The 27302-nt window shown below is 48.4% G+C and overlaps 1 protein-coding gene across 1 annotated transcript in view; it reads left to right on the forward strand.

The window, feature by feature from the left end:
• Positions 1-27302, forward strand: part of JAZF1 (JAZF zinc finger 1) — a 117679-nt gene extending 90377 nt beyond the window's left edge. The window contains exons 3-4 of the mRNA XM_069088654.1: positions 17911-18080; positions 24938-27302. Of these exons, the coding sequence (XP_068944755.1) occupies positions 17911-18080; positions 24938-25114 (347 nt within the window). The 3' untranslated portion in view covers positions 25115-27302. The remainder of the gene's footprint in view (positions 1-17910; positions 18081-24937) is intronic.

Consider the following 27302-nt stretch of genomic DNA (forward strand, 5'->3'; position numbering starts at 1 on the left):
GAGAGAGAGAGAGAGAGAGAGAGAGAGAGAGAAGAGAAAAAAATAATGTGGTCATTTTCAGCTGGAGTCCACAACTCCCTCACTTGCTAAACACCCGTCAGGACACACTTCACAGGAATTTTCCTTTGGAAGCAGACACAGCAGAAGTTCTGCCTCTGGCTACGGGAAAATCTATTGTTTGACCAAGGAAAGCAGTGAAGATTCTGGGTTGTTGTTTTTTTTTTTTTTTTTAATAAAACAGCCCTCAGGCCAGGAGACATCTGAGAGTGAAGACATTATCCATTTGGAGCGACTGCAAGCCCTTGTGTGTGCATTTTCAAACACGGTCCATTTTTTCCTGTCTGAAACCTGGCATATTAAAATCAGAGGAGTCCTTTCATCTTGGTAGGTCTCCCAGCCAGCGGCGGGTTCTAATGTCTTTTCCATGTGCGCCCAGAGTGAGCAGTGGAGTGATCCCAAGGCGCTGCCAGCCGCTCCGGGGGAGGGTCTTTGGTGTTCAGAAGACAGTGGAGATCGAGGGTCTGATTGCTCAGTACTGAAGCTCTTTTCACCCTGATGAGAAGAGGGTGGTACTGTTTGCTTAGGAAGAAGAGACATCCCCGGAGCTGGTAGCTAAGCAGGCTTAAGTCAGCCTTGGATAAATAATGCAGAAAAACAATGGAGAGGTTTGATATCAAAACAGCCTGGGTTCAGGCCGTATGACCCTGGGTGAGTCCCTTTACATCACTTGTTATAGAATAGCACCTACCATACCACACTGCTTACAATTTTCAGAAGAGGGGAGGGGAGAGAGAAAAATTTGGAACTCAAGAGCTCATAAAAAAGTGAATGCTAAAAAATTTTCTTAACACTTAATTGGGGAAAAAATAAAACACTATTTAAATTTTTAAAAAATAAATAAATCCTTAGAATTGGAATTTATCAAAACTAAATATATATGTATATATAAATATATGTGTGTATATACATATATAAACGTATGTATATGTGTGTATATACACATATAAACGTATGTATATGTGTGTGTATATATACACATACACACACAGCCCCTGCCTCCTGAGGGTGCTCTAAAGATAAGAGATAATATTTGTAAAGCACTTTGCAAAACTTAATGCACTCTAAAAATGCTAGTTAGTATTAGCATTGCTTTCATTGTTATATCCAAGTTCTTCTGATGAAGAGGAGGTTCTTACAACAAGCAGTTTCCTTCTCTGATGTTTCCCCCTCACCCTCTGAAGAAAGGTTGCACAAAATGTTCCCCTTCCCTGGCCCCAGACCTAAGTCCTGGATCTGTGTGCAGTTGTCTGTTTTGAATAAATAATACATTTTTTAAAATAACATCATCATCCAAATAAAGTAGTAAAGAGAGAAAAGCCAGTCTCCACTCCCCAGCCCACCACCCCGGGCCCTCGTGGGAGCCTGAGATAATGGTGCTTACCATGGGATCAATCTTGAAGTCTTCAAATAAGAAAGTGCTTTGTTAACACAATGTGATTAAAATTAGGAATGTCTGGAAATAACAAACTCTTTCCTAGAATCATAAATATCAGACTGGACAAGGTAGTCCGACTGTCTCCATGCCCCTGCCCCTAGGCAGCCCATAACCAAACCCTGTGTGTCAAAAGGTGAACTGGCCTGGCCTCTGACCACTGAGATACTAGACTCTTCTTCTGTTATCCTGGAAGGCCCAAAAGGCAGTTCCATCAACTAAAACCTGGATCCCTTTGTTGATGAAGAAATGTTCAGGATGGCATTAGTAACCAACAGAATATTGGTTTAAACCTCCCCTTTTTAGACACTGCCTTTGATTCTGGGACATTTTGGTGTTTGGCAAGTTTGGTTTTTTTTCCCCAAAAAGTCACCATAATTTTTTTTAATTTTAAAATCCTTTTTCACTGAGCTCCCAGTGCCAGACTTAATGGAGGTTGCCCAGGGGTGAATTAAGCTTAAAGTCAGGAGATTAGAACTGTCCAGAAGTGGCCTGAGCTGCCTCAGGAGGTAGTGGGTGGATTCTCCTTTGAAATTTGTCAGGCATAGCCTGGGAGACCATTTGGTGGCCTTATAACACAGGAGATTCTTGTTCTGGTATCAAATGGACTCAGTGGCTACTGAGGGATCTTCTGACTCCCCATTTCCATGACTCTGGGTCTCTGTAGCCCTAAGACTATTGTTCCCTATTGTTAAAAGGAGGCAATCTCCAGAAATCTTATCAAAGCCAGATGGTTTCTGCAAAAGACATGGATGTGATTTAGCCTCGGCTATGCTGTGCCCAAAGCAAGAGTGAAAAAACCATCTCCCAAACAATAAGAAAGCTTATTAAAGTTAGGCTAACAACATAAAACTGAAATACGACAGCCCAGTGCAGAATGGATTCCTGCTTGAGTTGGACAGACAAGCAGAGACCTAGCTAGGTAAGGCAGTTTCGCTCACATCAGCCAAGAGCTAGTGTCCTGCTTACTGCTTGGACCATGGGGCCATGACAGGCCATCACCTGTGACAGAGTAGCTGAATTTCAGATTGTTCTTTCTGGGAAATTTTTTAATTGGAAGATCATCTCCTCCAACCCCCTTGTTGTACACATTAGGGAAACTGAGGCCTAAAGAAGAGGCTTTTCCAAAGTCACACAAGATCATAAGCAGAAGAGCCAGAATTCAGATGCAGATCCTCAGACCCCCAAATCCGGCATTCTCTCCAATGTAGGATGACGCAGTGGATTTGGGATACCATCCATATGGATGGAATGCCGATTGCAGCCCATCCTAGGCCACTCTTGTCCATGTCCTTCCATAAGGTGACCACTGGGGCTTCCCCCACATACTGAAGGCCTTTCTCTAGATCTCTTGACATTCATTACATGGACCCCAATGGGCCAAGCACCTGGGATGGCTGCCATCTTTATACTTCAGACCTTCAGTGATGCTGTGATGTCATCAAGGTAGACTATCCACTCTTGGTCTGGCTCAGGACCCATTCCTGCCCTGATATGCTATGCAGCTGTAGGTTACCAAGAGGCCAGTAACAGTAAGTAGAATTCCCATGCATTGGTCTCCCTGGATTCTCTCACTGGCCCATGGAGTACATATTATTTTCTACATTTATCAGATGAGGAAACGGTCCCTCAAAGCTAGGTTGCCCCTGGTCCTACAGCTAGTAGGCATCACAGGCAGGATTCAAGCCATTTCTTCCTGACTTCAGTGATTGACACCCCACTTCTTATGTAACCACTTAATGACCAATTTGCTTCTACAAAAACATACTTTATTTTTGTTTTGTTTTGGAGGGGGGAAGGCAGGACAATTGGGGTTAAGTGATTTGCCCAGGGTCACACAGCTAGTTGTCAAGTGTCTGATGTCAGATTTGAACTCACGTCCTCCTGACTCCAAGACTGGTGCTCTATTCACTGCACCACCTAGCTACCCCAACATACTGTAAAAATACAGCAGTAACAAGAGTATCATTGCTTTTCCTACAGAACCCCAAGGACACGCTCTTCCGTTCCTTATCCCACCTTAGTCCTAGTAAGAGTGAGCTTAAACTCAATTCATATAGGGCATTGGCCCCACCAACTCCATGTCCAAAAGTGCAGTCTTGGACAGGTTAGTTCTTGCCTCAGCTATCAGTGGCTTGGGCCCCCAGGGTCCCTCTGTGTCCCTCAACACAGAGATGGGGACCTCAATGAAACAGACCCTGCCCTCAAGGGGTTTATATTCTATTGGGGCAGTGGAAAAGACTGGAAATGCAAAGTAACCCAGATTTCAGGAGGGAGAGAATGATGCAGCCAGGAGAAATAGATTTGTGCATTCATATACAATCTTTGTATATTGAAATGTTCATGTTTGTGAAGTTCATGGTGATCATTTTTTTTGAGGAGAGTTAAAATGGGGACAGGACAAAGAGAGGAATTGGGAAAGACTTTGTATCACACATTGAATGTTATCTCTGCAAACTCAGTGGGAGATCCAGTCAAGTGGGTTCTAAATTTCATCTTCTAGAAGCAGGCGGGTTTTCTTTTCCCTCCCTCCCTCCCTTCCTTCCTTCCCTCCCTCCCTCCCTTCCTTCCTTCCTTCCTTCCTTCCTTCCTTCCTTCCTTCCTTCCTCCTTTCTTTCCCCTTCCTCTGTCTTTGCCTTCTGATATCCCTATTTTGACTAGAAATAAAGCTGGGGTGGACCGGATTTTCAACAAATGCCTCCAAAGGCCAGCGCCCCTTCAGTAGCCTAGACCTTAGGAATGGTAATGAATCATATGGGGATTTTCAAAGTGACCTCCTCCAGTAGCAATTCCACCCAAGAGCGCCCTGTTTTCTGGACGGTGAGAGCCCATGAAGTCCTCATTAATTTCGAATTCCACACCAGGAGGCAGCCTCTAGACCTGGATGTCTGCCTTTCCAGAATGATGGCTTCAGAGGGAGATGCTGCTTTTATGCACGAGTGCATGGATCCATCTCTTCTTAGGAAATATCTGTAGAAATCTCCCTGATTGCCTCCAAAACTGGCGAAATAAAACCCAGGTTGTGGTTTTCCTTCATTTATATATGGCTAGCTTTATTATTTATCAGCTGACTGAGGAAGAGTAGCCATTTTTTAGCAGAGATAATGTTCAGGGAGGATCATCCTGCAGTAATTGAGCTAAAAGTCTGGCAGAAACTAAATGGGTTGGATGAGAAAAATCCAGCACATTTTTCATTTAATTAAATCTCTCTTTTTTTAAAGTGTTTGAAAAAAAAAGGCATTTGTCCCTTCTCTCCACAGTTGAGGAGCTGTAGGTGTAGAAGTCTTCTAATATCCTCAGAAGTGAAGAAGAGACAACATTAATGCAGAATGTCCTTGATTTGTTCTGCATGTCACCATTGCAGAAGGATATAAGCTCCCTGAGGGCAGGGCCTGCTTCATTTCTTTTGTCTTTGTATAATTAGCACCTAGTATAGTGCTTAGCAAATAACAGAAACCTAATAAATGTTTGTTGAGTTAGATGGTTGAATTTTCCCCAATTGAATGTTGAATGTAGCTGCCTGTCCACTCAGAAGTCCCAGGATGGGTTGGTTCATTGGTTTGCTTGTTTCCAACGATAACAAGCCAGCATCCTAGGAACTACCCTACCAAAGAGACAGCCTGAACTCCCGCGCACAGAAGTGTCCTGTGTGGATCCAGTAATGCTCCAACTCTCAAATGGAAAACACTTGCTGCTCTTAGCTTCTTAATATTCAGATGAATCTGTGATCTCATCAGTATAAAAATTCCCTCCCGTGATGCAAACTGCGACCCACTCGTACCCACCCTTCCTGTGTGCCTCTTGTTCATGTCTTTCCAGAATTTGCTACAGGGAGTCCGCCCAACATGCAGGAAGCCATCCTTGCTTTCTCCCAGTGCCCCTCACCCTCACCTTGTGAAATTAGCACCCTTTCCAAAGGGAGTTGTACTTACTTTTCCCAAACATCAAAAAACACTCCTTGTTATGAAATGGTCTTTTTGGTTCCTGTCTCCTCCATGGGTTCTTTCCCCGCCATAGTTCTCCTGCCCTGAGTAGATGGATTAATTGATGTGGGTATAGCTACAGGAGGTGGTTGGAGACATAAAACAAATTCTTGCTTTTATTCGTTCATTGAACAAGCAGTTATGAAATGCCTGGTGAAGTTAGCATTGTACCCTTAGGAAGTGAGAATGCAAAGACAAAAAATCAGCTGCCCTGCCCTCAAGTAACTTACATTGTACTGGGGACAATAGTGGAAACACAGAGGGAAGTAGATACAAATTGTAGGATTCATTTCTGGGTGGGGAGCACTTGAGTCCTGAAGGAGGGTGGGGATTATGTGAAACAAGTGAAGACCCTGCCCCAGATCTCACCCAACCTCTAAGGCCAGAACCGCAGGAAGATGATCGAGAGAACCTGCAGTGGGCTGGTCTGGCAGGCACGTCCAGGAGCCCTAACCCCAAAGGGAGGCTGGAGATGAATTGTGAAGGGCTCCAGTTTCCAAGAAAAGGACAAGGCCTCTCAGATCAGCTGCTCTCAGCCTTTCCCAAGCACAGCCCCTCTGCCAAACTACAGACACACTGACTTTTTTTTTAATTCCCCCCAAAGTGTATTCCTTGTCCTGACCAAGAGAGAAAGTCTGGACCTGAACACTGCCCCAATTGTAACTCATGCTTGGAAGAATATTTGACCAACACTTTTCTCACAACTGCAGGCAGAGACGGGGCAGGGCTTGGCCAAAGCCGCTTAGCTAATAAATGTCAGGATTCAGTTCAGTTCACCCAGCGGCCACCCTCGAGAAGCACCCAAGGAGAAGGAACGTTCAGGGCAGCAGTCTCACAGGAATGTCCCATCATTTTCCAGCCACGTCCGACTCTTCATGACCCCGTTTGGGGTTTTATTAGCAGAGATACAGGAGTGGTTTCCCATTTCCTTCTCCAGCTCATTTTGTAGAGGAGGAAACTGAGGCAAAGCGGGTGAAGTCTCGTTTAGATGAGACTTCCTGACTGCAGGCCTAGCGCCCTGTGCACTATGGCGCCACCCACTAATGTTAAGAGGGAGCAGGGGAGGCTTTGTGTAGTTTAGGGTCCCTTGAACTGGGCATGGAAGGGAGTGAGGGGTTCCCAGGGCACTGGTGACAAGGCAGTAGATTCCAGAACCGGGTCTTCCAGCTCCAAATCCCGTGATTGTTCTGTGGATCTACCCAGCCTTCGGTAGAGGTATTTCCCAACATATTGAGAGATGAAGGGACTGCTTGTGGTTGTCTGCCTGATGGATAAACGAGACCAGAAAGGGGAGCTTCGCTTTTCCTCATCATCTGAGAGTGTTGAGAAAGAAGACTTTGGCCTGGTGCTTTATATTGGGGAAAATGAATTCCATATTTTTCTGGCAGACTCAGTAAACCTGAAGCCTCTTGGGTACCTGTGATGTCCAACCCCCACCCCCCCATCTGCCCTCTTCCCTCCCCACCCCCACCACATTGATGGGGGCCTGCCCTGGGCTGGAGTTGGGCTTGTAGACTTTGGAATGTTTACTTTGGGCCGAGAATGGCGCTGTGTTTTTTACACAGCCGTAAAGTGCATTTAAGCCTCCAATATAAAAACGTTTCTCGACTACCGTTTCATAAAAGCCTGTTTTCGTAGGTCCTTTTCCTCACTGTTGCTTATCTTTCACGCAAACCTGTTTCCTGAGATTGTAGGAGCCATAGAAGGGGGAAAAACAGAATTAACAACAGGGAGCTAGCGGCCTGTCTCCCCAACTTGTGTATCAGGAGAGGCTCCTGATACAGTAACAAGTTTGTGTTTTTAACCCACACTTGCAGGCTAACGAGAGAAGAGCCAGAGGCATGTTAATTATGAATGTTTTCCATTGTGGTTGGGAGAGCACAACAGATGTGCCCCCCCCCCCCCCCCCCCCCCCCCCCCCCCCCCCCCCCCCCCCCCCCGCCCCGGCCAATCTTACACACACTCAATCTCTCTCTCTCTCCTTCCCTCCCTCCCTCCCTCTCTCCCTCTCTCTCTGTCTCTCTGTCTCTCTCCTTTTCTCTTTCTCCTCTCTGCCCTTCTCTCTCTCTTTCTCAACTGTTTTCAATTTTTTCTTAAACTGAGAGAGATTTTTAAACATTTGCCAGAGTTCAATTAACATCCCATGACGGAAGGTGGAAAATGTCTGACTTTATTTTCCCTCAACCATATACCTGCCTTTGCTCCCTGCTCCACGGTGCAAAAGGATTCCAGCTGGCTTGGGCTTTATTACCCTGGAGCTAATTTGCAGGATAAGCCTTTGGCGGAGGGGGTCTGTTTGGCTTTTATATATTTATTTATTTACCTTTTTTTCTGTTATAAATAAAACTGCACTGTAAAATGGGCAGCTTAATTGCAGGAAGCCCAAAACTATTTAATTTTTATTTTTTTTCCCCCTGAAAGTGGTTAATAGCTTATTTTTGTTTAGACGGCGTGGTTGAAAACCCTGTCTAAGCATATACCTTTAAAGCTGAGATTGTGTTACTTGGTTTATCATGTTTTCCCTGAACTATATGTAAACAGGAGGCCGTTTGGTATTAAAAGGGCCTTTTTAAGAGGGAACAGAATTGGAATGGGGGGCAGGGAGGGAATTTATAGAAGAATGCGGAATAACTTCCCGCACTGTGTGACCATGAAAGGCCAACAGTGCATTGTTGAGGGATGCAGGATGATAAGCTGCCTCCCACAACTCTCTTCTGGTGGGATTCCCAGAGAGAGGACCCTGCTGGGTGGAGGACCTGCACCTCCTGCCTGTCCTAGGCATTAGCTGCTGGTGTCAGCTTAGCCAAACTGGAAAACCAACTCCCTCTGGGGCCATAACCTGCTGACACGTCTGAAAAGCAAAAAAAAAAAAAAACCCAACCAAATAGACCAAAAAACACCCCCAAAATTTTGGGGGTGATAGAGTGCTGCCTTCTGGGTTTGCATTTTTTAGTCCATTGCTGATTTGTTTTCCTACCTCTGAATGCAAGAGCTCGCAGATTTTGCCCTGAGATGTCCCCTCCTATAAATGTGTATGACATGGGTGTGACATCAAGAACAGGCTGTGCCTGCCGGTGGCTGTCTCCTTCGTCTTGAAGCTTTGTGGGTACCTACACATTAATCCTCATTTGGGCAACTGGAAAATGCTTCCTTTGTGGTCTGTGACACATGGATTATGCCATTAGAAAATGAGGCGGTGACACAGAGGGTGAGTGTATGACGAGATGAGGAGGGGTGACAGAAGACCCATGAAGAAGGGGAAGGAGAAGGCTGAGCATCCCATTAGCAATGCCCTCATTCCTTGGGCAGGGATTCTGGATCTTGGGCCTTTGAGGAGGTTACTGATGCCTCCAGACTGGGATCAACTGAAAAACAAGTGTGGCACGATCCAGAAATCGAATTCCAATGCTCTTTCAGCATTTGTCAAATCCAAGGGCGACACAAGTTAAAATTGGTGTTCATTTGAGGATTTGGAGTCAGAGCACTGGCCCTAGAGGACCTAAGTTCAACTCTAGCCTCAGACACTTAGCTGTGTGACCCTGAACAAGTCTCTTTACCCTGTTTGCCTCAGTTTCCTAATCTGTAAAATAAGAAGGAAATGGCCAACCACTCCAATATCTCTGCCAAGAAAACCCCAAATGGGGGTCACAAAAAGTCAAACCTTACTAACGGACTAAACAACAAAAATCTCTTAGTATCCTTCACTACCATTTTAAAGCACAAGGCCCTCCCTGGCAGCTGTTTTCAAACTTTCAGTTTTTTGTTGGTGGTGGTGGTGGGTTTTTGTTTGTTTTTAACTGTATTCCTGAGTCTGTGATGTTGAATTTGGGCAGAAAAGCGAGTTAGGACCTCTGAGTAGGGAGCTAGGGTGACTTGGTAGAAAGGTAATTGGCTCTCCAGAGCAGGGTTCCAATCACACCTCTGCTCCTTGCTTATCTCAGTGACCCGAACCTGTCCTGTCGCACCATTACCTTCAGTGTTTCTGTAAAATGAATGCCTCGGATTAAACAGCCTCCGAGGTGCTTCTGCGCTGAGATCTGTGATCTAAGGGCTCTAAAATTAGCCTGTTATTTCAGTTAACTGGATGGGTTGTTTTAAAGTGTGCCCAGAAGTTATCGCTGTTTGTTAACTCTGGGGTCAAAGTACAGATAACTAATGAATTAAAAACACCCAATGCTGACAAAAGGGAATTGTTATTTTCTTAACTGCAGATTCCTAAAATAGTGTTTTAGTTCTTAAAATTTGACTCGGTGATGAAACTACAAGCTCTGGGTTTTTTAAAAAATTCACCTCAATTCTCCAAGGAATAGTTAAGAATCTAACTATGTGCCAAACATGAATAATTAAATAACCTTTGAGAAGGTTACTGATCAAAGGAATAATTAAGAATCTGCTATGTGCACTAGGTGCTGGAAATATAGAAACAAAATATAAAAGGCTTTACCCTCCCTGAGACAGCATTCTACCAAGAAAAAACAGCCTCCATGTCCATAAGTGAATATAAAATGATTTCTGATGGGAGAGCCCTGGTGATGGCATGGTACAGGGCCAGATTAGAGGCTCGAGAAGGGCTTCGTATGGGCTGTGGCCCATGAGGGGACCCCAGAGGGGAGGGGCGAGTGTCCCTGAAAATCTTTAGAGGCAGCTGTGATATTCAGAGAGGCATCTGGCATAAGAGTCAGAATACCTTGGTTTCTCATGGGAGGGACCTTGGAAGTCACCAATCCAACGTCTTCATTCATAGAAGGGAAAATTGTGGCTTGCTGAGGCTGCAGATGTAGGGCTCAGGCCTCCTTCCTGAGGCCCTGCTCCATCACATCCTGGGTACAAGGCTTCTAGCCATCAGTCTCTTTGAGTCTATTTAAAGTGGGGCCCGTGAGACCTAGAGGGATGGTGAAGAGTTGTTTGCACTTGAAGCTGTAAAGCACCATTTAAATTGCACTTACTCTTAGGAGCAGTTGGGACAGGACCATTCTTAGCTTCATGGGTCTGAAGTTGGAGGGACTTCAGAGGCCCTTGTTTCTGTTTCAACCCTCCTTGTTTTATAAATGAGTGAACTGAGGCTTAGGGGCAACTGGGTGGCACAGTGGGGAGAGCATCAGGCCTGGAGTTAGGAAGACCTGAGTTCAAATTTGGCCTCAGACACTGCCTAGCTATGTGACCCTGGGCAAGTCACTTAACCCTGTTTGCCTCAGTTTCCTCATCTGTAAAATGAGCTGGAGAAGGAACTGGCAAACCATTCCAGTATCTTTGTCAAAAAAAACCCATGGACTTTGTCCACAGGGTCATGTAGAGTCAGACACAACTGAATGAATAAACAGCAGAGATTCTAGGAGGGAGAGGGGAAGAGGGAGTGTGCTCCTGGCAGGAAGGTCCTGCTGGTTCAAAGATGCAGAGGTGAGCTTTTGTCAGGCCTGAAGACTGGCTAGAAGGACAGTTTGTTAGGAGGTAGACTGGAGGCAGATTATAGATGCCAGAGAGAGGAGGTAGAGTTACTGGTTACTAACTCTAATTCTGAGGGGCTCCAAAGAAGCCAGGAGTTATTTGGGGAGGGGAGTGTTGTGGTTTTAGCAAGATCACCCCAGCGGCTCTACAGTGGATTTATTGGAGAAGGATTAACTTGAAGCAGACAGGCCAGCCAGACAGAAGACAGGGGTCCAGGTTCGAGGTGATGAGGCCTGAACCAACATGGCTTCTCTTCTGGAGAACCGAAAAATCTAAGCAGTTCCTCCTGGAGAGCAGAGGCCGCTTCATTTCTCTTTATATAGTGGAACCTAGGAGGTCCTTAATAAATACTTTAGTCAATAATTGATTGATTGATTCTTGTAATTGAGAGTCACCCTGCATGAAATGCCATCCCTAGTGTTGAGAGGAAACCACTGTGTTAGGGGGCCAGATGAGGGCAGCTAGGTGGCGCAGTGAGTAGAGCGCTGGCTCTGGAGTCAGGAGGACCTGAGTTTGGATCCAGCCTCAGACATTTAACAGAAGAAAAAAAAAACTAGCCGTGTGACCTTGGGCAAGTTACTTAACCCCAATTGCCCTCCAAAAAGCAAAAAAAAAAAGTTAGGGGGCCAGATGGCCCAGTCCACATTGATTGTGGGCTCCCCTGGAATAGAGAGCTTTGATGAGAAATCCCTGGGACATGTGTGAGTTTCTGGTGACATTTCTCCCCATCAAAACCAGCGCATTTTCTCCATACGTGCCTTCCTTGTTTTCTGTTTCTTGCTGTGTGTGTGTTTCTTTCTGTCGTGTGCTGTGCCTGGGGAGAGAAGGGCATTTTCGATGCCCCATTAAAGGTAGGTTGGTTGCTTGTGCCCCTTGTTGTCTCTCGTCCCATCCATTATGGTGCTTTTCTCAGTGCCTGTCACTTCATCTTAGCTTTCTCCAGGCAGATATTTGTTTTTCCTGTAGTTGCAGACTCCATAAATGATGCATGTAATATTTCATACTCAGGAGGAAAAAAATTGGATTATACATCTAGAAAGATAGCCAGAAAGGAATATATAAAAACGGCCCTTTGATCTCTGGGGCTGCAGATGCATTTACAAAGATTGTTGCTGTGGGAAGCTGCCTTTTGGTGGTCAGCCCTAACATCTGGGCTTTGAAAGGACTCAGCCCACAGGGACACAGGAGCCAGCTTGTGCCAGCTGGGCCGAGCCAATTGTTATATTTTCTGTGTGGGCACTTTCCTCTCAGGAATCAGCAAATGCAACAAATCTAATGCAACAAGCATTTATTAAACTCCTACTCTGTGTCCGGTACCAGGCTAGGCACTAGTAACATAAAGACAGGTTAGTCTCTGCCCTCGAGAAACTTCCATTCTAGGACGGAGCACAACTCGAGAGAGTGTAAGAGACTTGGGGGGGAGCCCCTGAACGTTGGTCAACAGGGAGTGGCCTGTGCCTTGGGAAGAGGATGCCGGTGACTGTGTGGAAGGTGGCCAGTGAGGCTGGCGCAGTAACCCAGATGATCGGGCTCCTGGATGAGCTCGAATGGTCTGGGATTCTAGGAAGGAAAGGTCGTCTTGGGCTGAGTACGCTGCCTTGTGTGGCTTTACTTCGGCCAGCCAGAAAACAAGCCAAATCTTAGCCGGGATTGAACAAGCCAGGGTCGTGTTTTAATTTGCCTTCGTGAGCATTGGCTCTTACGCTCATCCAACCTTTCCAGAATGTAAGTCGGGTGGACGTCGGCTTCAGGGAAGGGCTTCTGTTTATGGATCTCCCATTATCTCTGTTTCCTATTGGGAACAGAGGTTTCACAAAAGCTCTTACTGGCAGAAAGATCTGAGAAGTTGAACAGAGTAGCACCAAGGACAGATTCCTGAGGCACTCCATTGGAGACCTCCGTCCAAGCTGACAGCAGTGAATCGACAGAGCTTTTAAATGCCTACTGTGTGCCAGATACCCTGCAGGGTTGCTAAGGGATGCTAGCACAAGGGAGGAAACTGTGTCTACACACACACATACACACACACACACACACACACACACACTCTGGAGGTCTTAGGCATGGGGCCTGAAGGAATATCACTGAGGAAATTCCAGCTCGAGGCATGGCTTGGACTGAGAAGCCTCTAAAAGGTCCTTTCCCATGCTGAACCCCAACAGGGAGTGGGATCTGTATGAATGCTAGCCATTATATTATTTAAAATTAGCATAATTAATTATTACCGCCACTGCTATAAAAAGTTGCAAAGGCAGCCCCAGGACCTCCTTTGAAGCCACAGCAGGATCTCCACAGCCTGGGAAAGGCAGTGCTGCCCCCACCCCACGGTGACAGGTGTGTCTAATCCACATCAGCCCTCTGGGGTGTCACCATCACCCCTCGCTCTGTTGGTGCTGTAGCATGACCCCTGCAGCTCCCCTGACGCTTGGGGTAAACTGGATGGACTCTGTGATGCAGAACCCTTGCTTCCCCTGCAGACTGTAGGAGCCTTGAGGGCAGGGACCCTGTCCAGAGCTTCCTGGGCAGGAAGTGCTGCTGACCTTTTGACTGCCCCACCCTCTGTTTGGGTATTTGGCATCTCTTAAAAGGCGGTTCTTTTGCAGGGGTGGCTGATTCATGCCTTCGTTTTTCCGCGCCAGGCAGTTTAAATAATATGGGCACAGATGGCCTCCTGGCCTCCCCTAACAGCCCTTGGAGCTGTCTGGCTGCACATTTCTAAAGGCCAGCCACCCACTCACAGTCCAGACTACAAGTGAGAGGCCACAGGGGCCTCCACACTCCCTGTGAATGCTGCCTAATAACCTGTGATCTAATTCAGAGTTAGATATTTGAAGCCAAGAGAAAGTTACTGACCTGTGTGTACTTACCCCCACCCCCAAAGAAAGGAAGTCAAGCTCCCAGTCCATCGTGCAGGAGGATGGCCTATATTTAATCAAGGAGGGGGCTGGGGCAGCCATCATGCAGACATTGCATGGGTCCTGTGGAGGGGGATTAAGCCCCAGAGGACTGAGTTGGGACCAGCAGGGGAAAGGTGCAAAGGGGTCAGTTTAGGTTTGAAGTCAACAAAACCTTCCTGATTTTTAGGGGATACAGGAGTCAGGGGAGGGTCCTTGCCCCCCGCCCCAGGACCTGAACGAGAAGGAGGCAGAGCTTCTTTTAAAACAAGGACAGTGGAAAGGCACACGATGGGCGGGGGCCAGGGGAGACCAGGATTTTGTGACCAATGAACAGGGGACAGAGGAGATAAGGAGTTCTCAGCAGAAGGGGGGATGTGCACCATCAGTATCCTTGTGTGATTAAGAGAACACAAGGAAGGCCCCCAGCTCAGTGGATGGGCCTTCGGTGGTGAAATTGTGGGAGGACGTGGACAAGAGCCACACAGGATGGGCTGAAGTCTGCGTTGTGGGAGGGAGCACCCATTCCGGGAGGTCACCCGCTTATTTGAACATGAGGATGTTTGTTGAAGGACCGAGATGAAAGAAAGACGAGTTGGAAACGACCATTTGAGGACTTGGGTTTCTGCTGAGTTGTTGGGAAATCCATCGAGTGCTCACATTAATTTCCCCATGACGGGGCTTTTGCATCAGGGCAGTTCTTCCCTGAGATGAAACGCCCTTGGGAAGGCACAGGGACCGGTCGTGGCGATGGCTTTGTGCAAGATGCCGTCACTCCTGGAAAGCTTTCCAGATGTGAGTGGGAGCCCAGTGGGACTCACCCACCCCTGGCCACAGGCTCCTTGTCGAGACAGGACAGTGGCTGCCGCGCCCATCACACGGCCGTCCACATCTGATCCAGGCCGAGTTTTGAGGGCGCCAAGGGCCCACGGTTAACCCCAGTTTCCTCATCTGTGAAATGGGGGTATTCATAGCACCTACCTCCCAGGGTTGTTGAGGCCATCAAGTTAGGTGACACAAAATGTTTGTTGAACCTTGAAGCACCGTAGAAATGTGAATGCTTGGCATCCGTAGTAGTGAGGGGAGGGGCTCTGCTTCATTTGTGTCTGTGTTCCTGGGACTTGGCCCAGGGGCTGGGCTTAGCTTGTTTAAAGGAATGGAACCGTGTCCCTGAAAGGAGCCGTCAAACTGACAGAAGTCCCGGCCCCTCAGAATATCGAAGGAGCCTTTCACCTCCATCAAGAAGGCCCTTCGAGTTTTCATGTTTCTCTCAGCTCTGTTTAACACAGAACTGGTTTGGATTTTTTTTTTATGTCCTCATTCTCTTGATATTCAGGTTAATAAATTAGTCCAATTAGATGAGTAAATTAGCGATTCCAAATTTCCAAGGTCTTGCTTGTGAGGCTTTAAGAAATGCCATCTGAAAGGGCACTGCCCTGCGGCATTTGTTGAAGAGTAAGACATACCAAAACATGGCCTACTTAGGGGAAATTTCCAAAACTCTGCAGATTGTTGAGGAATCAGTTTGTATCTAGCTTAGGCCATTCCCGGCTGGGCCAGGCTCATAGCAAAACTTCCCAGCCCATACTGTCCTTCCCAGAAGGAGAGGGATCACAGGGAGCCAGTTTGGCCATTTTTGGAGCATGTTGGTCTATACAAGGTGTCTGTCCCCTTTTAGGAAAGACAGAGAGAAACGGAGAGGGCTTAGGGCAAGGGACATGAAGCTAGGCCTGGTCCCGCCAAGGGGCAGGGGATGCTTGGCCTAGAGAAGACTTGGGAGGGGCTCTCTTCGGCATCATGGAGCACCTTCTCTGAGCCCTGCAGGGAGCTAGGTCCTGGGGGGCGCAAAAACAAAGGATGAAAAAGTCTGTGCTTTTTGCTTGAGGCGCCTTGGAGTGTGAATGACGCGATGAGGTTGCCCTGGGCAAGGCCCTTAGTGACTTCTGTGTGCCTCGAGCTCCCCATCTATAAAGTGAGGATAATAAGACCACCGTCAGGGCAGAGTCATGAGGGTCCAGTGACAGCGTGGGAAGGACTTGGCCAGCCCTAAAATATCCTAGAAATCCCAATTGGCAGCAGAATTCTTAATGAGCATTGGGTTCCTTCGGCTCAGCCCACACCAAGAGGAAGATGCGATCAGTGAGCCTTGGTTAAGCTCCTTCCCTGTACCAGGTGCTGTGCTGGCGCTGGGGGGAGATGGAGCCACCTTGGAGAGAAGTGGGCCCCCTTGCCAGAGGTCTTCAGGCAGAGCCCCAGGACCGTTTGTCAGGCCTGTGGTGGAGGATTCTTGTTCAGATGCAAGCTGGGTCCAGGGGCCTCTGAGGTTCTATTCAGCTCTGAGGTCCTAGGTTCTGGGACCATCCCAAGTCAGCTACAACCAAGGAAGGCTGTGGGTCTCTGAAATCCCCCAGACTCATTTTGCCTCAGTTTCTCCCTCATTGCTTCGCACCCACTTGGGCGCTTCTAGCACAGGGTGGGGGAATCCCAGCGAGCTGAGCAAGACCCATCTCATCATTTCACTGGTGAGAAAATGGAGGCCTAGGGAGAGGAAGAAGGCCACCCTGGGCTCCTCCCCTCTCCTGGCCGGGTCCCACGAATGCTGTTCACAATGGCATTAATGGAGCAGATGCCGGTGCTGAAGGCCCGGGGCGAGGGGGGGGGGGGGGAGACACAGTGGCAGAGCCAGGAGGGCCCAGGGCAGACCCGATGGCCTCGCACCTGGGGGAGGCATTTCACAAGGCCAGCGCTGCCACCATATAATTCTTATTAACGTTGTGTTCTAATTCCTATTTATTCCGCAGGGCTTGTAAATGCATTAGGGCTTGTCACCGTGTTATTTTACACTGTTTATGATCTGGAGAATTATGGTCGTCAGGGTCACCTTGTTCGAAGGCCAGCCCCGACCCAGAGCCGATTAAAATGAAAAACACCCACGAGGCCCTTCAGGGAGGGGAGCTGGGGCTTTCCCTCCTGCCCTCAAGCCAAGTGACAAACAGGGAGGTCAATTTTCTGAGGAGTAGCCGGCCACGTGCCTAGTGGCTGGGAGAGTGAAGCCCGAGCTCCCTTGGGGGGCCCATCATGGAGGGAGAGCCTGGGCATCAAGGACCCATTTGGAGGGGGGTTGGGGGCTGCTTCCCCTCTCTCAGCCTCAGGTCTTTCTCTATCAGATGAAAGGTTACCTGACAACCTCCAGCCCCAGCCCTGTGGGAGACCCGGAGTCTCCAGCTCCGTGAGTAAACAAGACAGGGAATGTTCACCCGGGGAGCAAGTGGGACCGACCCTAGGCAGACATTTCTGCAGGGCCCATGGCCTCTGTTTCCCCATTCGGGTGTCCTCCCTCTCCCCACCTGACTTGTGTCTTCGGGCTCTTCTCCTTGCCCCCATCAAAACCTCTCACACAAGGATCTGAAACATATTCATACTAAAGTGTACATGACTGATAGTGTATGAGGAGCTTTCGGCCCTTAGCAAGCTAGGGGAAAGACAAGCCTTGTCCAGAGATCTTTAACCTTTCTCATGTGCCATGGACCCCTCTGGTGGTCTGACCAGGTCTCTCAGAACAATGCTTTTAAGTGCATGAAGTGAAATATATCCGATTACAAAGGAAAGCAATTATATAGAAATGTTTTTATAAAAATAATCCATAAAAAACCAGTTCAGGGACTCCAGGCTAAGAGCCCTCACCTTAGAAACAAAAATCAAACTGGGATTTTGACTTCAACCAGGTGGAGCAGGTAGGTGTGGGGACAGAGTAAGGTCATGCTTTTAGCCTGTCCACCTTTCCTGAAGTCTAGACCCCACACTCTAGGCAGCTGTGACTTTGGGTCCTGCTGATAAGGATGATGATGGCTCCCCGCTGAGCTTAGCATTGGAGGGTGGTGATCTGCCCCAATGAAGGAAGCAAGGCCCAGGGGAGTTCCAAAGGTAGAATCTGAACCCAGCACTTTGACCCCAGCTCTGGGCCAGACCCATTGTCCCACCCTGGTTTATAGAGGAGGAAGCGGGTGGCAAGGCACCTGGCTGGGCCCAGCACTGGCGCTCAGGCGCAGGCCGGGGCCGGGTCTCACTCCTGGTCTGTCCCCTTCTCTTCCCCCAGGCAGCGAGTATGATGAGGAGGAAGTGGATTATGAGGAGTCTGACAGCGATGAGTCCTGGACCACAGAGAGCGCCATCAGCTCCGAGGCCATCCTCAGCTCCATGTGCATGAATGGAGGGGACGAGAAGCCTTTCGCCTGCCCTGTCCCGGGGTGCAAAAAAAGATACAAGGTAAGAGCCCCAGATGGGGCCAAGCCCCCTGCCCCCAGCGCCTCCCCATGGGCAGCCAGCCCGGGGAACCCGACCTTCCCTCTGGCTCTGAGCACTGCCAGGACCGGCCAGGGCCCAGGTGGGGCCGGGGGCCTCCTCCCCCCCCTCCCCCATTCTGGGGCTCCAAATGTGTTTGGAATTCCCAGCATGGAAGCTCCCTCTGCTTGGCCGGACGCTGGTCCTAGAGAATTGTCCAGGGCAGTCCGGATGGGTCCAAGGCTTTGTGGGGAAGATGACTGATCTAAGCAGACCTCAGTGACTGTCTAACTCAGCCCCCTCGTTTTACAGATGAGGAAACTGAGATAGAGATTGGATGGCTTGCCCAGGGTCCCCCAACCAGCCTGTGGCTATCCTGGCGGGGTCATGTGCCGTCCGGGCAGCTAAGGAGTGTAGTCCATAGAGCACCAGGCCGGGAATCAAGAAGACCTGAGTTCAAATCCAGCCTCAGACATTTCCTAGCTGCATGACCCTGGGCAACTCACATCACCACCGTCTGCCTCAGTTTCCCTGTCATGGGGATCATGACAGTGCTTGCTTCTCAGATACGATATCTGTCAGGTCTCGGCGCTCACAGCAGGCGTGTAGAATGTCTGCACTCGCTCCCTCACTTCTTCGTCCATCTGGAGACCCTCAGCCCCCCAGGAGGCCTGTCACTGGCCCTGCGTCCTTGCCTGGATCATGCCTGGTCCCTGCACCGGTCAGTCCTGAGCCTTCACCTCGTGCTCCTCATGCAGCATGGGTTGCTGAAAATGCAACATTTTCAGGCTCTTTCCAGTGGGTTCTGGGCCATAAGTGAAAATCAGTTAAGTGATGAAAACTCAGCTGCGTTTTTAGTTTTTCCACATTCGTGTCTTCTCTGGGAATTGGGACAGGAAGGTGGGAGTCCATCCGAAGAAGAGCAATCCTGCCCCTGCCCTCTGGGCCAAGCCTTGTAGTCGAGGGGCCACGGAGGGTGGGAAGGGGGGAGGTCAGACTCCTTTGAAGTATTTAGAATCCACAGACATGGTCAAGAGGGCAGGGTTTTGCCTCTAGCCAAGAATATTCTCACTCCCCCACCCTCCTTTGGGTCTTCCCTTGGCCCCTCCTGTGGAAGCAGGGGAGGGTCTCAGCTCTTCTCTTCCACAATTTCCCCATCCTTCTACGTCCAGTGTAGGCCCATCACTGGCAGATTTTATCTGTGAGTGGCTGGGGGCCCAGAGCGATCTGCTCGCCAGAAGCATCTCCAAAAACAAATTTGCAAAGTTTTCCATGATGTTTTAGCAGCTCTTTAAAGCCCAGCTGAGGAAGTGCATGATGGAAATAAAAATCCCAGAGATCTACCTGGTGTGGGCGGGTGCGCTAATCCAGGCCGTGGAGGGCCAGGCCTGCAAGAGGCACCCCCACGGACCCTCCTCATGGGCAGCTGCTCCGCAGGAGGCCAGGAGACCCCCTCCAGACCTTGTTGGCGCTGCTCGAGATATAAAAGCATGGAGCCCGAGTTTATGGGTGAAGTCAGACCCGGGAGGAGTGATGGGTGCGCTCTTTGCTGCCCTGCTCTGGCCGGCAGAGGCCCAGAAGAGACCCTCGACCTGGGATCCAGGACACAGAAGTGGAAGCCAGCGAGTCCAGCCCCCTTCATGTTACAGAGAAGGAGGCTGAGGCTGAGGACAGGAAGGCAGGAAACGTCGGAGCCAGAGCTCCACTCCAGATTATCCACGTCCAGTCCCACCAGACCCTACTGCAGGAGGAACTCTTTCTGGACATTGGGAAGGATGGCTGAGACAGTGGGAGACCCTCCTGGAGCCACTGAAGAGTGGAGGAGGAGGTGACACGGTCAGCCAAGCACTCAGGAACATCATTTGGGCAGCCGCCTGGATGACAGACTGGACAGGGCAAGGCAGCCAGGAAACAGGGCAGCAGGTGACTGGGCAGTCACAGCCAGGAAACAGGGCAGGCACAGCCTTGTGCCTCAGGGTCAGACACATGGGGGAGGGCGCTTCAGAAGGAATGAGGGGAAGGCTGAGGGGAAGAAAGCAGAGGGTGCCCAGGCCTTCTACACCTGGTCTCATGGGCTCTTCTCATCAGCTCCAAGGCTGCTTCAAGCATCGTCCCCTTTTACAAGCCTGGTCTGTGCCTCTGGACTCCAGCCCAGCTATTCCAGAATAGCTTTAGGCACTGTCCACTAAGGGAGGGGCTGGCCTCTGGTTGGGGGAGGGCATGTCCACAATTCCCAAGTCTTCTGTAACGTTGAATTGAGGACAAGTAGATCCCATTGGCCATCCCAAATGGGGTCACAGAGAGCTGGACACAACTGAAATAACTGAAAAATAAAATCAGTGTTTCCTGTATGGATTAATAGGCCATGTGTTAATTGAGGAGAGGAGACCCCATAATGAGATGGGATGTAACGGAGTCAACCAAATATTGTCAGTTTCCAGGAACACCCAGAGAAATCCCTCTCCCTTTGGGACCTTTCACAAGACACCCTCCAAGAACCGTATATCTCCCTGTTGGACGTCACTTGGCCTAAGTAACTAGAAGATCACTGAACACGTCTCTCTGTCCAAGCTCAGCACTCTGCGTCTCCTGTTTTCATTGAGAAAATGCAGCTTTCCATACTTAGTTCTTCATACTCAGTGGACAGATGGGGCATCTCCATACAGATTGTGTAAAGATGTGAGAGGAGGCATCCTGCTCATTATTTACTGACGGCCTTGGTGACTCCTTTTGGGCATATTAATATCATACCTGTCAAGGGGAAAATCTCCCTGAAATACTGTGTCAAGCCATATCCTGTGATGCTTCCAGAATGTCGATAATGGGGCCCCGAGGTGGATAGGAACACAGTTGGAGTTTACTGGAAATTTAGCCCTCAAGGAGAAAGCAGAGAAGCAAAAATAAGTTACTTGATAAGGAGGGGAGTGAGGAAAGGAAAGGACTGCAGTGAGATCAAAACCAGATTGGGAATCAGATGGTGTGTGTCTGTGTGACTTTGTCCAAGTCACTTCCCTTATCCTGGACCGTTTTCTCATCTGCAGTATGGGGTTGGAGGATGGAGAAGGAATGAACTATAGACGGATCCCTAAAGTTCCTGTAAGCTTTAAAACTCTCCTGTTCCTATAAATCGACTTCAGTACAAGAGAGTGCTTCAGAGTATGTAATTGTCGGGCTAACTTTTCCAGTAAAGCTGATATATGGATCTGGCTGCATTTTCCTTCTAAACCCAGCAAGCTTGGGGCAGACACACAACGAGTGTTTACATTAGCCATGCGAAAGGGCCTGGAGAGCCCACGGCCACCCCGACATCGGGCTCCTCCAAGGGCTTTGGGGCAGAAGGGGCTTGGTTTTCACATGGATTTCACAGGATTCTTGTGGCTTAAGAAATTTCTGGTTCCAAGCCTTCCCTGACCTAATTAGGAGCAAAAGCAGCGAGTGAGGTGGAATGTCTGTAGTGCGGATCCCGTGGAAGGCGCCGTTGGTTTGTCTTTATTTTTAGTCTTCTCTATTTTTCATCGAGGTGTGAGTGTGCGGCCCGAGGTGTGACTGGATTCTTTAATGACCTATCTCAGCGCCAGCAGCAGCGAAGGAAAACAAAGAAGGGGAGTGTTTTCTAACTCTATTCCCCTGAAAGGGGCCCCATGAAGGCACTTGATAAGTATTTGTTGGATGGATGAATGAGTGAATAAGTAAATAGAAGCTGGAAAGACTGAAGGCATGAGTAACTTGAGCCTAGGAAGCCTTGCAACTTGTCTCTGATCACCAGACAATTTTATCACTAAATCTTCGAATTGGAAGGCAGCCAAGAGGCCGTCTTGTCCAGCCTGGGCCTGAGCACAGATCGCCTACATCACACCTGACAAGCGGTCAGGGGGACCTTTCTCTAACAGCTGTGGCAGCCCGTCCCACACTGTGGCAGCTGTTAGGGAGCTCTTCGCTCAGGTGGCCACCCAAGGGATCACGACTCCTGCCCTCTTGCTAAGGCCATACTAAGGATGCTTCAGCTGCCCACCTTACACTGTCACCTCCTGCCTTCCAAGGATCTCACCTCCACCCGCTTCTGCCTTCTGCGAGGTGAGCCAGCCATGGAGCTGGACCTTGGACTCCTTAGCAAACCTTTCCCACCCTGTACTTACTGCCAAGTGGTTTACATATTCCTACTGCCCATAGTCTCTATGACAAAGTGACTGAACCCCCTGATGCCAGTGAACAAACCCCAGCCCCCATCGCCACCTGCCCACTCCCTGATCCCATCCGCCTCCACCCTTCCTACCCAGCATCTCATTGGACATCAGCCTGCCCCTTCCCTAGGCTCACAGAATGCCTACTTCATACAAACCTCTCTTCATCCTAAAGATCTTCCCTTCTCCTGCCCTCTATCTCCTGGCTCTGAGACCTGGATGCCCCCGAATGAGGCTGCAGCTGATGGCACTGTGACGCATACCCTTCCTGTCCTCGCCCATCTCTCTCTCTCTCACACACACACACACACACACACACACACACACACACACACACACACACACACACACACGGCAGTCAGAGCACTCCCTGCTCCCCACTTCTAGACCCAGCCCCTCTACCACTGTCACTTAACAGCTTCCCTCTTTTAAGGTTCACGCAAACTCAGTAGTCAGTCCTGTGACAGCAGAAAGTCCTGTCCCTTTCTTGCCCAGTGTTCACTCTGTGTTACAGATGCCTCTCCCCATTCACCTCCTTTCATGCCAGGGGACTTCACACCATCGATGCTCCCTAATCTCTGGTCATTCCAGCTTTCCCTTTGCCCTGTAACCCCCATCTACTCTTCATCCAGCCCTCAGTTCCTTCCAAGGCCATCACCCCTGTGTTGGCTCCATTCTGTCAGCTGAGAGAATGAATGTACCTCACAGGTACCTTACCGTGTGTGACAAGAACATTGAGGCCTTTCCTTCTCATCACACATCACTCAGACATCTGCCCCCACCATTTTCCATTTCTCCTTTTGTCTCTGCCACTCATCCCCACCCATCTTCTGTAGCTCCTTCTGCCATCCCCTCTCCCCCTCCTTAAAGGATCCTTCTCTGCTACCTAAAAACATACCCCCATCTCTCCTTTACCAAAAAACCTCAGTACTAGCCATTGTCCCATCATTCCTCTTCTTGGCTAAATTTGAGAAAGCCATCTCTCCTTGGCACCTTCATTTCTTCTGCTTTCTCTCCCCATTGTGAATTGTAAAGTCCTATTGGCAACAGTGTTAGCACCCAGAAGGTGACGGGAACAGTCCCCATAATGTCGGGATTACTGAGGATGCCCTTAACAACTCTGGGTAGAACAGAGCAGGGATTCTCCCTTTCTCCTTCCATTGAGTTGGGAAATCTCTGTTCAGCTGGTAGAGGAGAGAGAGCATTGCTTCAGTTTTTTTTTTAAGTTTAGATATATTTTTAATTTAAAGTCTGAGTGAATCAGTGTTATTTTACCTTGGGGAGATGGTTGGTTACAAATTTCTACTAAGATTTTTTGCTGGAGTAAGCATTATTTCAGTTGGCACCGGTTAGTAAGGGGTGGGGGGGGAAGAGCTTGCTACCAGGTTTGGGGTGAAGTCATCACTGTTGGAGACCCAGCCTTGCCTGTGATCGCTCTCCCCTCAGCGATGCTCCAGTGCATGTCATGGGGAACCAGGCAGAAACACTGAAATAACTCTTCCTGTTTGTGGAAATAAAAATGCCATAGAAGGAATGCTGGGCATCTCACTGTGAGAGCAAATTTCAGGAATGGAAAGGATGAGAAAAGCCTTTGCCTCCAAGCTAACACGCGTTAACCCTGTGCTGTACAGCAACTCCAGAAACATGCCGTTTGTGGATAGCATTGTTCTCCCCCTCCCACCAAGGCAGCCAATCTTTGTGACAAACAAGAGGGAAAAAGCAGTCGGACCCTGTCAGAAATACTCCACACCCGCAGCTCCCCACTTGCCAGAGTCTCCAGTTTTTTTCCATTCAGAATGCCATACACTAGAGCGGAAGGTGGCCACCTCAGTCTTCCCTCTTAGGAGAATCTCCCAGTGCGGAGGAGAGGCTAGCCAATCAGTCTAAGTACGTCTTGTTTTCAGTTCTTGGTCATGGGATGGAGGGATCCCATTTCCACTCACTGTTTGCTCTCTGCACTAACAAAGTTTTGTAAAAAGCAAGTATTCCAAGGTAGGAATTGCCCAGGGGGAAGGGGGGGTAGAGACTCAATGCTGTTCAGATTTTGGGGAATTGTGTTGTTTTGAAGATCATGAGAAGTGAGCCATCCTGGGGGTTGGAGAGCCTTATGGTGTCTATGTGGTGATGATCTTTCAAGCACAGAACTCAGAAAAATACAACTAACAGTTAGGTCCTCGTGGTATCACACCAAGTTGTACTTAATACATAATGCAGCTGAAAAATGACCCTAGGCAGCTTTTTAGAGTATAGTCCTAGGATGCTGGGACTGGGAACTGGGAAGGGGGTTACTGATCACCTGATCCAGTGCCCTCAAGTGAACCCTGGCCAGCAGAGGTAAAGGTGGTACAATCCCAGGGCCCTTTCCACTTAGCACATTAGGCTGTCTTAAGGAAAGTCAGGGTTTGAACCCAGATTCTGATTTTACTGGCTTAGCTCACAAGCATCTCAGGGAAATCCCGCCATATGCAAAATCACAGGGGTGGATCTCTAACGTTGCTGCCAGGTCCCAAGTTCCTGTGATCCCATGAGCCGTGTTGAAGGGACACTCTAGCCTAGAGCCAACCCAAGAGGGGCTCGTCTACCGGCAGGTGCTAGACAGCAAGACCAGAATAGCCACCACACCAGCCCTCAGAAAGCCTGACCGTTTCTTCTCCCTTGCAGAATGTCAATGGCATCAAGTATCATGCCAAGAACGGCCACAGAACACAGATCCGTGTCCGTAAACCATTCAAATGCCGTTGTGGGAAGAGTTACAAGACCGCTCAGGGCCTGCGGCACCACACAATCAACTTCCACCCCCCAGTGTCTGCGGAGATTATCAGGAAGATGCAGCAATAACCCGCTGGTCCTGACTGTGCCAAGAAATCCTCACCAGCACTCGCTGATTTTTGAAAACAGCCACCTTTTATCAAGGGGAGCGTTCAGCAGCCCTTGAAAAGAAGAGTTAAATGCATGCTTTAAATTCTTTTCTGTAATTTTGGAATGTTATCTTTGTAGAGTTAACGATTTTGTACATTTGCACATGTAATCAACCATACCCACCATTTTCATTACTTTGATATAAGGTGCTAAAACAGAAAAAGCTCTAGGCTCTTCAGAATATTTTCCCCAAAACAAAATAAAAATGAGGGCATGTGGCAAATAGGTTTAACTGTACTGCAGCATTACCAACATGGGGGGAAGCCTGGCACTGAGATTATTTCAAGATTGTAATGTGATTGAAGTTTCTCAACACATCAACTCACATGTGTGCAAAACCAAAGCACCACCACTGTCGTCAAGCTGGTTAACATGCCTTACTAGGGGAGCTCGGGCCCGCGGCTGCCAGGCGTTAGGTATCGGAAATAGAAATAAGAAAGAATGTTTTAACATAATATGCTAAAAATATTTTCATACTTAAATAACATACATAAAGAGGTGTGCTTTGTGTTTTCTATTTTCTTGCAAATCTTTTTTTCCCCTTTTAAATGCTGAAGATCTTGCCATGTGACTGAGCAAACAATCATTTTAATGTTAGAAATGACTTTTTATGAGGTGTATTCCATTCATTCATTCAGCCATCCACCCACCCACCCACCCATCCATCCATCCATCGAGTGCCTACCAGGTGCAAGGCATGGTGCTGGATGCCCGATTCATGCCCATCCAATGTCTGAGGACCAAGACCCATTGAAGTATTTCCCCTAAAATCTGTTTGGAAACACTTTGAAATACTTAAGAGTGCAAATTGTGTGTGTGAAATTTAGCTCTCTCTTCATCCTCAGATGAAGTCTTAAAGCACTTTGCAGTTCTCTATTGCCAACAGATTTGACGTTTAATGTGTTGCCAATTCTTGCAGCTTCTGCCCTCTCGTGCCTGTGGCAGCAAATCAAGATGAAAGCTCTAAGCATGTTTCAAGGGGAGACCCTTCAGGCTGGTATTTGGGAGACTGGGGAGGGAGACGCTCTGCTTCGTGCTTTAAGTCTGTGCATTCCAATTGGAACTCTCTGTTTAGCTTTAGAATTCACTTTGCTGAAATAAGACATTGAGCCTTACTGAGAATGAAGCACTTCTGGCAGCAGATAGTCAGAGAAGGGTGAACGAGATGGCCCACTGTAGCATTCACTTTTATCGGGACCACTCCTGAGCTTTCCTCAGTAACAGGACCATCATGCCTTGAGGGTTCTTTTCTCCCAAGTGCTATTCTTGAAACATGAGTTTACCAGTTGCCTAATTATGCAATAAAAATTGCTGTGAGATAGCCGACTTCCCACAAAACAAATTGGCAAAAAGCGAGTTTGGGCTGCTTGGGCCAGCACTCTCCCCCTGTGGCCTGTGCACATGGGATGAAAGGTCTTTGACACAGCTGGGAAGCAGGTGGCCCTTTTTTTTTTCAGGACACTTACTAAACTTTGAAAGGATGACAATTATCTGTTAGCCAGATGTGTAAACATCTACTTTTATCAGCCCTGGATCCTTCCTAATGAGGGGTTTTTAAGTGTTCCTAAAGAGAACGCCCTCACGCTTCCCTCAGATCTCTGAAGGCACGATCGTGGTTCTGAACACACAGTGCTACCACTGAGGTTTCAAAGACGATCCAGACTGAAAACGTGCTGAGGTGGTGCCCGGCAGGGCCGCCAGCCAGGCCACGCTCCTGCTAGGGCCAGGCTCTCCCGGCTGGATCGGTGAGCTCAGCAGCTAAACAGTCATAAAATAAACTCATCATGCATGGGACTTCCTTTCAGCTATGAAATCGATTCCAGCTTCTCATTACCTATTCCTTGTGACAGTATTACTAAACAGGTAAGGACGGGACTATTTTGTTATACCGTGTATAGTGAATGTATTGTACCGTGTCTGTGAAAACTGTGCTTTAAATTATATTTTCATATGTTTTGTTGGGGGGAAAGAACATTAAGTTTGAAAGTGACAGAGGTTTGTTTGAACTGAAGGTGATGTACTGATACAAAATTCCTGTTGAGAAAGCTGCTTACAAATGTAAATCAAATCACATTTAAAATAAACTGCCTCTGACCCAAAGCAAGAA

Source organism: Petaurus breviceps, unplaced genomic scaffold (genome assembly GCF_028583685.1).
Source record: "Petaurus breviceps papuanus isolate PSGF00001 unplaced genomic scaffold, PetGlider_PUasm1.0 185, whole genome shotgun sequence".
Lineage (NCBI taxonomy): Eukaryota > Metazoa > Chordata > Mammalia > Diprotodontia > Petauridae > Petaurus > Petaurus breviceps.